The 14,575-nt window shown below is 33.9% G+C and overlaps 1 protein-coding gene across 1 annotated transcript; it reads right to left on the reverse strand.

Moving 5' to 3' along the window:
- Positions 1 to 3,816: 3,816 nt before the first annotated feature.
- On the reverse strand, positions 3,817 to 7,492 carry LOC114288908 (homocysteine S-methyltransferase 1). Its single transcript, XM_028232524.2, has 7 exons — positions 7,134 to 7,492; positions 6,595 to 6,651; positions 5,785 to 5,990; positions 5,514 to 5,643; positions 4,566 to 4,769; positions 4,345 to 4,416; positions 3,817 to 4,200 (listed from the first exon to the last, which is right to left on the reverse strand). Exons 1-7 carry the CDS (start codon positions 7,302 to 7,304, stop codon positions 4,054 to 4,056), a joined length of 987 nt encoding a protein of 328 aa, XP_028088325.1. The 5' UTR covers positions 7,305 to 7,492; the 3' UTR covers positions 3,817 to 4,053.
- Positions 7,493 to 14,575: the final 7,083 nt, after the last annotated feature.

The raw sequence follows: 14,575 nt of genomic DNA on the forward strand, positions 1-14,575 counted from the left end.
TATGGGTAATGAACTTTGTTAGTTGTCTAGCAATCGATGCGCTTGGTAGTTTGTTATGCTGTTGTAGCTGGAAATTGTTCTTGACCATTCTCTTGCTAGATTGCCTGTGAATGTGGATGCCTTGTACATGGGCCTTCGGGTGTTGGCAACAACTTGATTTCTAAGTGGCATGTGGGTCATTCCAACGCATGTTTATGCTCTGAGGTCATGTTTGATTGCCCAGACTAATTGTTAGGGGATCATATATATCCCTTAGGATTAGTGTAGGATAAGTAGTCCCACAGAATGTGATTATCAATACCACACCTCCTAGGATTTGATGACCCTATTTTCGTGTGATTTGCAGTCTTAACAGATACGATATCCTGGCCTGGTTTGTTGCATCCATATGACAGAAATGTGAGTCCCACCGAACACCAGTTTATGGTTGCCCGCTGCATTTATATCCTACTTGACTATGCAAGAAATACGGAGTGTGGTTATCATTAGAGGTTTCACTTGTCAGCATTGGAAACGGTTGCCATATTACCTGCATGAAAGAGGTGGTTGGAGATGAAAATTGAGAGGATGGTCATGAAGGCAACACTGGAGGAGAGCGCTTGGAGTTGGAGACCATGGTTTAGAGGGAAGATAATTTTGGTATTGTGGCATGGACTAAACTTAGGGTTACATTAGTCTGGTACTTTAGCGCTACTGGATGTTGCCCAGACAGAGTTATAACCACACCACAGTGCACGTTTTTTGGTGGTTCAGCAATTGCGCTGAATTCCTCTGGTTTGTGTCTATTACTTTAGCTTTGATGTCAAAGTTGGGCTGTGCCATTAAGGTATAAGTCTATATTTTTTTATCTTTTTATCTTTTTGAAGTCACATCAATCAATATCTCCTTTCTATTTTTCTACACATCTTTTTATAAAAAGTCAAAAAGTATACTTATTTAGAACATTCCAAACAACCCCTAAATTTTCACATTTCTAGCTTTCTGATGAAGATGGAGATGAATGTTACACATTCACCTCCTTCATTCATCTAAAAAACATGTAGGCTCTTTTGGATTTGTAACCTTAGGCAATGGTGAGAAGCAACTTTTGAAGGCTTGTTCCATCTTGTTGGTAAAAACCATTAGGTCAAGTTTTAGTTGGTAGGAAGTTTGGCCATCAGTTTTTCTTTTTCTTTTTCTTTTGTAATTGATTGACACCTCACCTCACCTCTCACCTATCGTTGTCATGGTCATGAGGTAGCTGTAAGGCACTGTTTGCTCTGACTCAATATGTAGTTTGTGAAATAGTAATCTGTCTTTTGATAATATTTGCCTCTAATAGATGCACAAAAATTCACTTGGCTCCTTAAAGGTCGTGCTTGGATCAGTTTCTTCAGTTTTTTCCCCCAATTTCCTCAAAATTTTATCCAAACATGATTTAAAATATCAACTGGAGCAAAATGCTCCCTGAAAACATTCCAAAAGTACAATTGGCTCTTTTAAAAGATTGATTGGAGCAAATTATCCCTGGATTTAGTTCAATTGCAACAATGTCTCTCCTAAGTCATATTGATGCAAATTGTAGTTTTGAACATCTTTTATGCAAACAACTACACATTTGAACAATTTTTGGGGATAGTTTTCTCAAAATCTTCTACAGGATCATTTGCAGTAGTGAACATTTTTCGTGGACATCAAAAAGTCAAGTGGTTTTAACAATGGTTTTTTTTTTTTTTTTTTTTTTTTTTTTTTTTTTTTTTTTTCATATTGCCATAAAATTTTGAAATTGTGCATTACGAACCTAAATCCCGTGATGTGTATAAAGTTTGCTTTTATTGCCTTTTTGGGGGGTGTGGGGAAAATCATTCATAAAACTCTGCATTTCTTTTTTCTCTTCACAAATTCAAAATCCAAACCACATAAGATAGTGTTTGGTTAATTGAAATAGAAGTGAAATAAAATAATCATTCCAGTATATTGTTTATTGGGAGTCTTTTTGATAAATTTTTTTTTTAAAAGTTTTATTCCATCTAATCAATATTTTTTTTTACTATTCCATTAGAATCTATTTTAAATGAAAAGACCAAAACACTCTCATGTCCCCCTATTAATGTTGATATTTAATATTGACTATCATTATGTTTTGGTAGTTCGCATGCATTAGGATGTTGATTGTTATATATATATATATTAATTTGAAATGAATTTTTGTCATTGTGTTGTCATCATGTAATTAAAATGAATATTCACATCATCATATTCATAGTAATTTGAAATGAATTTTTGCCATTGTGTTGTCAATTACATGATGTGAATATTCAAATCATGTAATTGAACTGAATATTCACACCATTATATTCACATTAATTTGAAATTAAGTTTTGATATTGTGTTGTCAATTACATGATGTGAATATACATACTAAAACATACGAATGTGAACGTTCATATCACTACATTAGATGAGAGAGAATGTTCACATGTTGTGAACGTTCACATCACTACATGTTGTGAATAAGAATGTGTTGTCAATTAAAGATATAAAGAACGTTATTTTTAATGTGTTGTCAATTAAAAATAAGAAGGTTCACATGTTGTACACGTTCACATCACTATATTAGATGAAAGAAAATTTTTCGAAAAGGTATTGTGAACGTTTATATCAGGTGACAGGGAATGTTCACATTATTTTAATGTGTTGTTAATTAAAAATATATTCACATTAGATGAGAGAATGTTCACATTATTTTTAATGTGTTGTCAATTTAAAATATATTCACATTATATAATAATATAAAATAATAAATAACATCAATGTTATTTAATTTGTGTATGAATTTTTTATACATTGGTCATTTCCATTCTCTCTCCTTTCCCAACATTAAATATCAATATTAAATATAAGGACATAAGAATTTAGGAAAATAGTGTAAATTAAGAAAAAAAGACTTTATAGAATAAAAGTATAAATACATGAGACTAAGTAGATTAAAAAATTCTTTCACGGATTTCTTGGATTAGAACACTTCTAAATGGGATTTATCAATAAAAATTCCTCGTTTGTTCTTACATTTAGTTTATTAAAAAATAATAAAAATTATATTACTAATAGAATCATCATTTTTCATGGTAAGAGAATGATCATTCGAAAAGAAAATTGAGAAATAATCATTCTACTCTATTTCATTTTTATTCTAACTTTGCTCTATTTGATTGGTTCAATATATTAAGGTGTAATAAAATGATTATTCATTCTCACATTTGGTCACTAAAAATAATATGTATTATCAATGAAATTATAACATTCACCATTAATGTAAGTCTCTTGTGTGTATAATGCAAATCTATTCACATGCTTGGTGCAATTCAATTTCCATGCTTGGTGCAAGTATCTCCAGTGTCAAAGTCGTTCCAAAAAATATTCTCATCTATAGTGCTATTATTTTGTGATTGTTTCATCTATTTTCAATTTTTCCAAAATTATGTAGGTTATTTTGAAATGTTATATTGCATTGCTTTTGATAAATAAAAAATCATAAAACACATTAAGAGAGTTATCCATTGTCTCTTGACAAAAGTACGCTAGTATTGCCCCATATTATGGACTACTAAATAATTACTCATATTTAAGAGTCACATAACTCAAAAAATAGTAAAATTGCTTCTTCCATTCTTGAAATTTTTGACACCAAGTAGCAACTAAGACTCTTTTTGGGTAGAGAAACAATTAGGAAAATGTGAAAAAGTTAGTTTATATTTGATAAACATTCCTCTCCTTTTTTTCCTAACATAAATCTTACTCAAATCCAATATCCAAACACTTGGGAATGCTCAACAATTTACTCAACATGGTGAAGAATGTCTTCATCTTTTGATTGATTCTGATCAACTTTAAAACTAACAGAACTCACACACACACACACAGACTGACTGGTAAATGATTTTCAGCTCTGCCTCTAAAGGGCAAAAAAAAAGAAAAAAAAGAAAAAAGGACACTAATAAACTTGATAAGTGAACTTCAATAAATATTAATTGGAGATGGACTAAAAGAACAGTTATTTGTAAAACAACGAAATCAGAGACCTGGTCCTTTTAAAACCTTTGAAATGGCTCGAATGGTGGAAGGTGTAGTTCGACAACATCCACCAATGAGTTTAGCTCCTGAATCACGCCATCTTGTTGCAAACAACTTGAACTTGTCATCATCAAAACACTTCGACGGCTGTTAACCCAAAACATGATTTGAAGTCTGTTAATTGACTAAATGCGACAATATTCGTTTAGAGAGAGTTTTGTTCAAAAAAGGATGATGATTAATATTGTTGTATACGCAAATTGCAAAGAATTGGAAACAACATAGACTCACCAGCCATCTCTTAGCCCTGCCATCCCATACTTCACCGCTATTCGGATAAACAACTATTACCTTTCCAGTTAACTATAAGTCAAGGGAAAAAAAAAATGCAGTTCAGATCACTACAACGTTGGGGTATTCAGAAGAAAGGACACATGATCAAAGAAAAAAGAAATTTGTCAATTTTATTGTTAGTTATTTGTTAAATACGAAATTTGTTAGCAAATTATTACCTCCTTAAATTTCTGAACAAGAACTTGAACAAAATGGGGAGGTGCACAATTTATTCCAACGGCTGATACTTTGTTGCTATAATTTATGATGTCAAGGCATTCCTTGAAGCTCTCTCCTGACGGTGCATTTTCACCGTCTACAGAGCTGAAACAGATCCAAGATGGGATTTGGATGTTTTCTTCCTCAAGCAACTCAACACATGCCTGCAATTTGTATATTTTTGAGATTTTGAATTGCTATCAAAGTAGAATAAGAAGTCAAACTCCACACATGTTGATTGTTCATAGCCAGTTAGCATTGTCGTGTGTCACTGTTAATCTCAAGACACATGCACTGTCCTCCTCCTTGTTGGAGTTGTTTTAAATTATTTGTAATAAAATAAGATATACAGTTTATCATCTGAAGTTTTCTAATATATAACTATCTATTGTTGTTAAGTTCTACACACCACTGAATAATCTCAATCACCCTAAAGTACCCTTTATTGGATCCTTAATTACAACACTGTTCTCAATTTATGTGATCACTTTTAGACTTAATTTAGACCTTGGATATGTGAAAAGAAAAGAAAAAGGTAGGAAAAGTGTATGAAATATAATTTTTTTTTTTTCCTACAAAGTCATGATCCAGACACAACATTAGGCTATTCCACAAGAGAAGACAGTGAGAAAGCAAAAGGGCAAGATCTACTAAAGCAAGTTCAGGTAAAAAGACTACGTCTTTTTTTATAGGATTGATTCGAAGAGTGCTGGCCATGGTGAAGAGTAGAATTTCTGATAAGTAACACGAGCACAAATCTAGCTGTCTACTTTAAAAAGCACAGCCCTGCGAATATTATCTTTAGCATAAAAAACACTTTCATTAATCAACAAAAAATCAAGATGTCAAACTCAAGAAAGGATCCTAATCAGAGAGCACTTACAACTAGAATTGATGGAAGAGCATACCTGAGCTTCTAGTTTATTGGGTATGGTCTCAAAGGCAAGCAAATCTGGACCTGCTTCGACAAGAACTTGCAATCTACGTCGATGAAAATCCTTCAACTTATCCAAATCCACATTAGGTCCATAACACCCACTGAATGCAAAAGAAGTTACTTGTTTGAGTGTACAAAGCAAAATATTTCTAACCAAACCACAAAGAATAAAGATTATTGATGATGACACAAGTGATCTACTACATATATTCTGGAGATAATGGCAAAATTCTAGTGTATACCTGTACTCTGAACCATCGGCAAGATAAGCTCCATAGCTTCCAATGGAGGCTGCAACCAAAGCCCTGTTATAGCTATGTCCGGAAATTCTTTTCTTGTCATTCCAAAACTTATCACGTGCTTCAACAGCTAGTTTGACGCTCTTTTTCAGTAACGATTCTCCTTCTTCAATGGACAGCCCTTTGGATAGGAATCCGGGAAGGGTAGCCTATAGAAACACACAAATTAGATGTAGCGATTTCAAAATTGGTATTGAAATCATATTATATTCATGAACATGAATTGACAGTAATGCATAACTCTTAACAATATAATTTTGGTAATTGGGTCTTAAAACATATTAATTTGGGGTATTGGAATCATATTATATTCATGGACAGTAATATATAACTCTAACAATATGATTTTGGTAATTGGGTCTTAAAACATATTATTTTGGGCTCCTTTTGAAGTCATCTTCTATTTTTGTATAATCTTTCCTCATAAAATCTGCTCCTCTGTTTAGAAATTTTTCACCAATTTATACTGGAAGAAATTGGAAATGATCAAATAACATTTTCTCTGAACATGATGTAGCTGGTATTAAATTTTCGAAATCCATATCTTTGACATAATGGAAATTAACAATTTTGTCAATTAATTTTCCATAACAACTTTAGTGCTACATTTCCCAAATTTTTTTACACAACTTATATTTACCCAAATCAAATAAGAACAGCATTGTTTGTTGCAAGATATAATGAATAAAAACATAAAATTAAAATAATAATAAAAAAATAGATTCATGGCTTTTGGTGGAATGGACTGCAAACCTGATAAGATGAAGTTACCAAGATGTCTGCACCAGCTTCCAAATATTCCAAATGAACCTATTATATACACAATTCAACATATTCAGAAGGTTTCAAATCATTCCATTGTGTAATATCTTATAGCTATTTTAAAAACTACACATACATGTTCAAGTCCTGCCACTATAGGACTCGTATATAATTTATAACTGAGTTAATTACACACCAAAACCTCTCAATTATCAATAAATATCAACGTATTCCCTCATCTATGAACCCGTACATATTGATCATCAACTATAAAATTCGTACAAATGCTCCATCGTTGAGGTGCTCTGGAAGGTAGAAGTGATACATGTTTCTAATTGAAAAGGTCAAAATGTACAAGTTGATAGATGAAGGATAAAGTGAAATTTGTTAATAGTTTACCGAGCTTGGTGTAATTAACTTTTATAAATCAATACCCAGAAAGTAACAAATGAAACAAGAACAAATTTGAAGAAACAGAATGAATGCATATTTATATATGTATGAGGTTAGAGAGAGAGAGAGAGAGAGACTCGTTTGATGAGATCAGGGTCGTTGATCAAGCAAATGGAACTCCAAAGAGAATCGTTGATGGTGGCGCCGTGTTTCTCAAGCTGGGTGGCGAAACCGCCGTCTACGACGGCGCAACCACCTGCCTTCTCTATCAGATCTTCCAGCGATCCTTTCACCTTTTGAATCCCCATCTTTTTTACTCTCTCCTTCTCTCTCTCCCTCTCTCTCTCTCTATATATATATTCAGAGAGAACAGAACAGAACAGAACAGCACAGCACAGTTGTAAAAATCAAAGTTATGGAAATGGCGAGAGACGAGAACAGAGCACGTTCAAAGTCTTCAAGGGGGTTTTAAAGGCAAGACAAATCTATATGACGTGTTTATCAATATATATATATATATATGTATATGTATATATTTATTTATGTATTTTCATAATTAACTAGCTTTGACGGTGCAATGTCACTGTGAATCCAGATATAAAATTTTTTAAAATAAAATAAATTAAAAGCAATATGACAGACCATGATATTAAACTATCCGATAAGATATTATCATGAGTCATTAAAAATAGAAAAATATTATAGGTTCTAAATTTTTTATTAAATAAATGATTAAATATTTTACATAAGTGTGGGATTTATAAAATTGCGAATCTCAAACTAATGTGAAATTTGTTTGGTAGAAAATTTAGATTACGTTTGGTAAAGTTTTCTAAATATGATTTGAGAATATAATTTTATTTTGAGTTTGTGAGTTTTTGAATTATGATTTGAGTGTGAAAAATTTGTTTAGTAAATGAGTTTTTCATAACCAAACACATAATTCAAAATTCTATTCAAAATCCATAAAATTTTTAAAAAATTCAAAAAGTATTTTTATTGAATATATAAAAATTAACATGTGTAAATTACAAAAAAAAAATATACTGTTCTAATCAATCGGTTGAACGACCGGTGAGACATCCGGTTAGCCCAAAATTTTCTACCAAATGAGTGTGAAATTAAGTTTTAAAAACCGTAAACAAATCCGATGTCCAAAACAAAGCCTGGAATTCCAAACTCTACCGTATAGAGTCTTTAGTATCCCTGACATTACATTTAAAAATATTATTAGAATTTATCATTCGGCGGTGACATCATTAACTTGCTATCACCGTTACACTATTTTTACTCTTCAGAATGACGCTCCTTGACTTGGTTTTCTCTCTTTTTCTTCTTTTCTTTTCTTTTCTTTTTTTTTTCTTTTTTTTTGTTATAAATTACAAATATACTCTTTAAAATTTGTTTAAAGTACAAATTATTCCTTATAATTTATAAAATTATAAATATCCCTTATTAGAATTTTTTATTTAACAAAATTAACTAAAAGATTGAAATTCATAATTACTCTCTTATACAATAATAAAATTACTTAAATTATTAATTGAAATATATTTATAATATCATTAAAAATTATTAATTGACCTGATAATTTATTAATAAAAACGACGATTTGTTATGAAATCATAAATCTCAAGGGGTAGAATGGAATTTTCAGAACCACATAAGACGATTCGTATTTTAATCAAATTTTAAAATGTATATTTGTAATTTACTTCTTTTTCTGGTAAGCTTACAACGGATTTCATTAAACAAAAACAAAACACTATTAAAATAAATTTAAAATTTTATGTGCGATACTCTCAATAAATAAAAAATTATAAAGGACATTATATTTTTAGTTCACAAAATATGAGTTATATTATTGAGAAAATTAGTGATAAATTCAATTTGAAGTGTGTCTAAGGCATTAGATCCGGTGAATATTTTTTTATTAATGATAAATTCATCTTTTGTGAAATAGTTTGGTGAGAAGTTTTTTTTATCCCTTAATTTATCTATTGACTTATCTGTTCAAATTTTTTTCTATGATATCATGTTAGTGGACAAGACTAGAAAATGAGTTAATACAAAATTAGAGATTTGGAGAAAAACTCTTGAATCTAAATGATTTCATACAAGAAAAATTAAGATAGAGTACATGGAGTGTAAATTTAGTAATAGTAGCAAATGAAAGTAGAGCATAAGTAAAAATTGAAAACCAAGAACTGCCTAAAAGTGAACATTTTCGTTATTTAAGGTTGATTATCACAACAACGGGAGAGATTGATGTGGATGTGACCCATAGGATTAAGGCGCAATGGTGTAAGTGGAGAAGTGCGTTTGGGGTACTTTGCGATAAACGAATATCTACTAGACTAAAAAATAAGTTCTATAGAACAGCTATTAGACCAGCGATGTTGTATGGGACAAAGTGTTGGGCAACCAAGAAACAAAGTGTAGATAAGATGAGTGTGGCTAAGATGGGGATGCTAAGGTGGATATGTGGCAAGACTAGACAAGACATGACAGAATTAGGAATGAACGTATTCAAAAATGGGTAGGTGTCACAACCCAAACCCGCCCTTATGGGTTTAGCACTGTAACTGGCCAGTAATCCGAGATTACTGAAGGCCTGCTTAACAGTAATAACAATAATACAGAGTACAGGGGTTGGCGGAAGCCAAAACAGTAATTAAAGATGTCCAATGAGCTGTGACAGTCTGTATGCAAAAAGATTTTTCATACATATCCACATAAACAGTACATATACATTCATATACAATCATACAGGTTAAGGACCAAGTCCCTACGATAACAGTACAGTAACAGTCTATACAGTCGATACAAACAGATACAGAAAATGGGGAATCTAAAACACCCTGAAGCAGCCTTAGCTTGGCAGCACTTGGAACCTCCCAGTGAGGCACGTTGGTTGGCTTGACAAAAAGGGAGTTTAAACCCCATGCCTCTAGCTTCGATCCGGTGCCTGGACACCTACATATATATATATATATATAAACAGTAAGCTAAAGCCCAGTGAATAACATATGCGTAAAGAGGTTAAGAATGAATGTCCTTTCAGTATTGAAAACAGTCATTTATCAGTATATCAGTCATTCAGTTTGTGGCTCATAATTCATGCCATAATAGTCATTTAGAAACTATAATAGTCATATGTGGTCCAATAGCAAAACAGTACAGTAGGTCTTAACAGACCGAGCAGTCAATGATGGCCATCATATCAGTAAACAGTAGTGGTTCTAAACATGGGAACCGACAGAGATCTCTGTAACAGTAGCAGTAACAGTAAATTGCCATGGATGCCACGAATACAGTTTACAAATAGGACAAACATTCATTCAGTAAACAATGTTATTTCATAAAGCAGTACAGTCATTTGTTCAGAAAATAATCTCAATTGAACATATCTTTACAATATAGTTACTCACAGAGCACTGGGCTATAAGCAGCTAGAGCGTCCTCGAATGCCAACCCTACACAGTAACAGAATGAACACACACTAAACTACACAGTTGGGAAATAATAACTTAATCCCTAATTTGCCTCGGTGTGGTTCTACATCAATATCCTTATTAAGATGCCTTAAACTAGGCCTAGGAATGCCTAGGATGGAATAAGGATGCAAAGATACACTTTAAAACACTTTTCAGAATTTTCAGAAAACAGAGGTCTCGCTCGAGCGGACATGCAGACAAAGGAGCTCCGCTCGAGCGTGACTCCCGTCGTTCGAGCGGACTGTAAGCTACAGTAAAAATACTGGATGCACAAAAATCACGCTTGACGGCGATCCACGCTCGAGCGTGAGACACAAGTCCTCGCTCGAACGCGAACTCTTTCGCTCGAGCGGACTGTAAACACATGCAAAGTACTAGATACACGAATTTCACGCTCGAGCGTCACTTCCTACGCTCGAGCGGACTTCATGTATTCAGAGTGTACGCTCGAGCCTGGAGTTCCTCGCTCGAGCGTGGGTCCAAAATCTGGAAATTCCATATTTGAACCTCAAGCTCAAAACTCAACTTTAAATCATCAAATTCGATCCTCTTGGGCTAATTTTCTGGAAAACGCTTGCAAACTCATAATATGACATGATTCAAAGCTCAATTTGTAAAATCAAGGCCTAAAGGTGAGTCAATTAAACCCATTTTCAAACAAAACTTCAAGAATATAAAGTGTATGCAACATGCAAGAATTTAAACATTTTTAAAGCTTTAAATACTTGATCAAAAGAGTCAATTTTCTCAAGAACAAGATGATTTCATGATCCAAAATCAAGATATGGACATGCATGTAACAAATTCCATGAAAACAACTTCAAAACCTCAATATAAGAGCATGCATGCATGATCTAGCTCTCAATTCAACATTGTAAACCAATTCTAGACTTCAAAACTCTAATCTTCCAAGAACCATGCAAGAACTAACTTCAATTCACAAATGAGAGGATGAAATCCTTACCTAGGTTCCTCAATTACAAGTCTAGAGGCTCAATTTGCCAATTCTCTCTTCAATTCTTCTAAATTCAAGCAAGGTTTCTAGTTGAACTCAAGGTCTCCAACACTCTAGTTCTCTCTCACGTTTGGTCTCTCAAGAATAGAGAACAAGTGATGCATCAAAATGTAATAGGCTTCAAACATGAATTGATAAGTGGCCCACTATCATGGCAATTTGGTGAATAAGACTTCTATGATTTAACACTATTTAATCCAATTTAATCATACCAAATCACATTTCAATTAAAAATACCATAAAATCACATAAATTCCAAGTAGCATAAAACATTAATCAATTCTGGATTTGGCCGCCGATAAGGCCTTCAATTTGCAGTTTAAAACATAAAACACGAACAAATAATTTAATAGTCAAACAGATAGACATGCGTTTAAACTAATACACTCAATCAATTAACTCAGAATTTCAATCAATTCAATTACTTATCATGATCAATCTCAGTTTAGCAATAATCAGTGGTGTTATCAGTAAACGGTAGTGAGGGTTGTCACAGTCTCCCCTCCTTATAAAGAGTTTGGTCCTCCAAACTCGAATTACCTTTATTTTGGAAGAAGACAGGATTCAGTGGGAACAATTCAGGATATCTCTTCATCATATCATCTTCCCTTTCCCAAGTGGCATACACACCACTATGGTTTTGCCAGTCAACTTTCACTAACGAAATCTCTTTGTTCCTTAACTTCTTGATCCGTCGGTTTACAATCTGAATAGGCCGTTCTTCATAGGTGTAGTCATCACTTAACACTACATAGGTAGGCTCAATCATATGGAAGGGATCCCGAAGGTATTCCCTCAACATTGAAATATGGAACACGTTATGCATATGCTCCATTTCAGGAGGAAGCGCTACTTGATACGCTACCGGATTAATCTTATCAATAATCTCATACGGCCCAACATATCTCGGCGCTAGCTTACCCTTGACTCCAAAACGAGTCTGGCCCTTCATTGGTGTCACTTTTACAAAAACATGATCACCTACTTCATACTCTCTGTCTCGCCTTCGGACATCCGCATAACTTTTCTGTCGGCTTTGTGCAGTTTTCAGTCTCTGTTAGATCAGTTTCACTTTCTCAGTAGTTTCCTGTACAATCTCGGGCCCAAGCAAAGACCCATCTCCAACTTCTGCCCAGCAAATCGTAGATCGACATTTTCAGCCATATAAAGTCTCGAAAGGTGCCATACCAATGCTTGAATGAAAACTGTTGTTGTAGGCAAATTCAGCCAACGGTAAATGACTTTCCCAATTTCCCTAGAAGTCAAGAACACACATTCTCAGCAAATCCTCCAGAGTCTGGATGGTTTTTTCTGACTGGCCATCTGTTTGAGGATGGTACGCACTACTCAGTCTCAGTTCAGTACCCAATGTTGTCTGCAAACTTTGCCAAAATCTCGATGTAAACTTCGAGTCCCTATCAGAAACAATGGACACAGGCACTCCATGCAATCTAACAATCTCATCAATATAGAGTATAGCCAATTTGTCCGCATTATAAATTGTTTTGACAGGTAAGAAATGAGCAGATTTAGTCAATCTATCAACAATAATCCAAATTGAATCCATACCTTTACTGGAGCAAGGTAAACCAACAATAAAATCCATAGTGATATGTTCCCATTTCCACTCCGGTATCGGTAAGGGTTACAATAAACCTGCGGGTCGTTGATGTTCGGCTTTGACTTGTTGGCAATGAAAACATTTCGATACAAAATCAGCAATCTCTTTCTTCATTCTCGGCCACCATAAATTCAATTTCAAGTCTTGGTACATTTTCGTATTTCCTGGATGGATAGACAGTTTTGAATTGTGGCCCTCTTGCAGAATTCTTCTTTTCAGTTTAGAATCACTTGGTACACGCAATCTTCCTTGAAATTTCAACACATTATTCTCAAATTTGAAGCCCGATCTCGGTTTAGATTCCTGTTCTTCGATGATCTTCCTCAAGAAGTCATCATGTTATTGTTTCTCTTTAATCTCTTCAATTAGTGCCGGTTGAGCAGAAATAGCAGCTATTGTTCCACCTTGTTCACGTAAAACAATCTCAATTTCAAGTCTTTCAAGGTCACAAAGCAATTCTTTCTGCCCGGTGAGTAAACAGGCCAAATTTCCAATCGATTTTCGACTCAATTCATCGGCAACGGTGTTAGCTTTCCCCGGATGGTACAAAATTTGCTAATCATAATCTTTTATCAGTTCTAACCATCTCCGCTGCCTCATGTTTAGTTCTTTTTATGTGAAGAAATACTTTTAACTCTTGTGGTCTATGTATACCTCACATGTAGCCCCATAAAGGTAGTGGCGCCAAATTTTCAGTGCAAACACCACTGCAGCAAGTTCCAAATCATGGGTCGAGTATTTCTTTTCATGTAGTCTCAGTTGTCGGGAAGCATGCGCAATAACTTTCCCATTCTGCATTAAAACACATTCCAAACCCTTATGAGAAGCATCACTATATATAGTATAACCATCCGTACCTGAGGCTAAGGTGAGAATCGGTGCAGTCACTAGTCGAGTTTTCAACTCTTGAAAAGTTGATTCCCTCTGATCGGTCCAGTCAAATGATATCCCCTTCTGAGTCAGCTGTGTCAGTAGTAGGGCAATTTTGGAGAAATCTTTGACAAACCTTCTGTAATACTCGGCTAAGCCTAGAAAACTTCGGACTTCGGTAACATTTGTCGGTCTAGGCTAATTCACTACTGCTTCAATTTTTTGTGGATCAACTGAAATTCCATCTTTACTGATTACATGCCCCAAAAACATAACATTGTCAAGCCAAAATTCACATGTAGTCAGTTTAGCATACAGTTTCTGTTCTCTTAGGGTCTGTAGGGCAATTCTCAGATGATGTTCATGTTCCTCCGTGCTTTTGGAATAAATTAAAATGTCATCTATGAATACAACAATAAAGTCATCGATGAATGGTTTAAAAATTTGGTCCATAAGGTCCATAAATGCAGCAGGTGCATTGGTAACTTCGAAAGGCATAACTAAGAATTCATAATGTCCATACCTCGTTTGAAATGCAATCTTTTCAATGTCCCCTGTCTTGACTTTCAACTGGTG

The sequence above is a fragment of the Camellia sinensis genome, chromosome 5 (assembly GCF_055761805.1).
Source record: "Camellia sinensis isolate YWXY chromosome 5, ASM5576180v1, whole genome shotgun sequence".
In the NCBI taxonomy this organism is placed as follows: domain Eukaryota; kingdom Viridiplantae; phylum Streptophyta; class Magnoliopsida; order Ericales; family Theaceae; genus Camellia; species Camellia sinensis.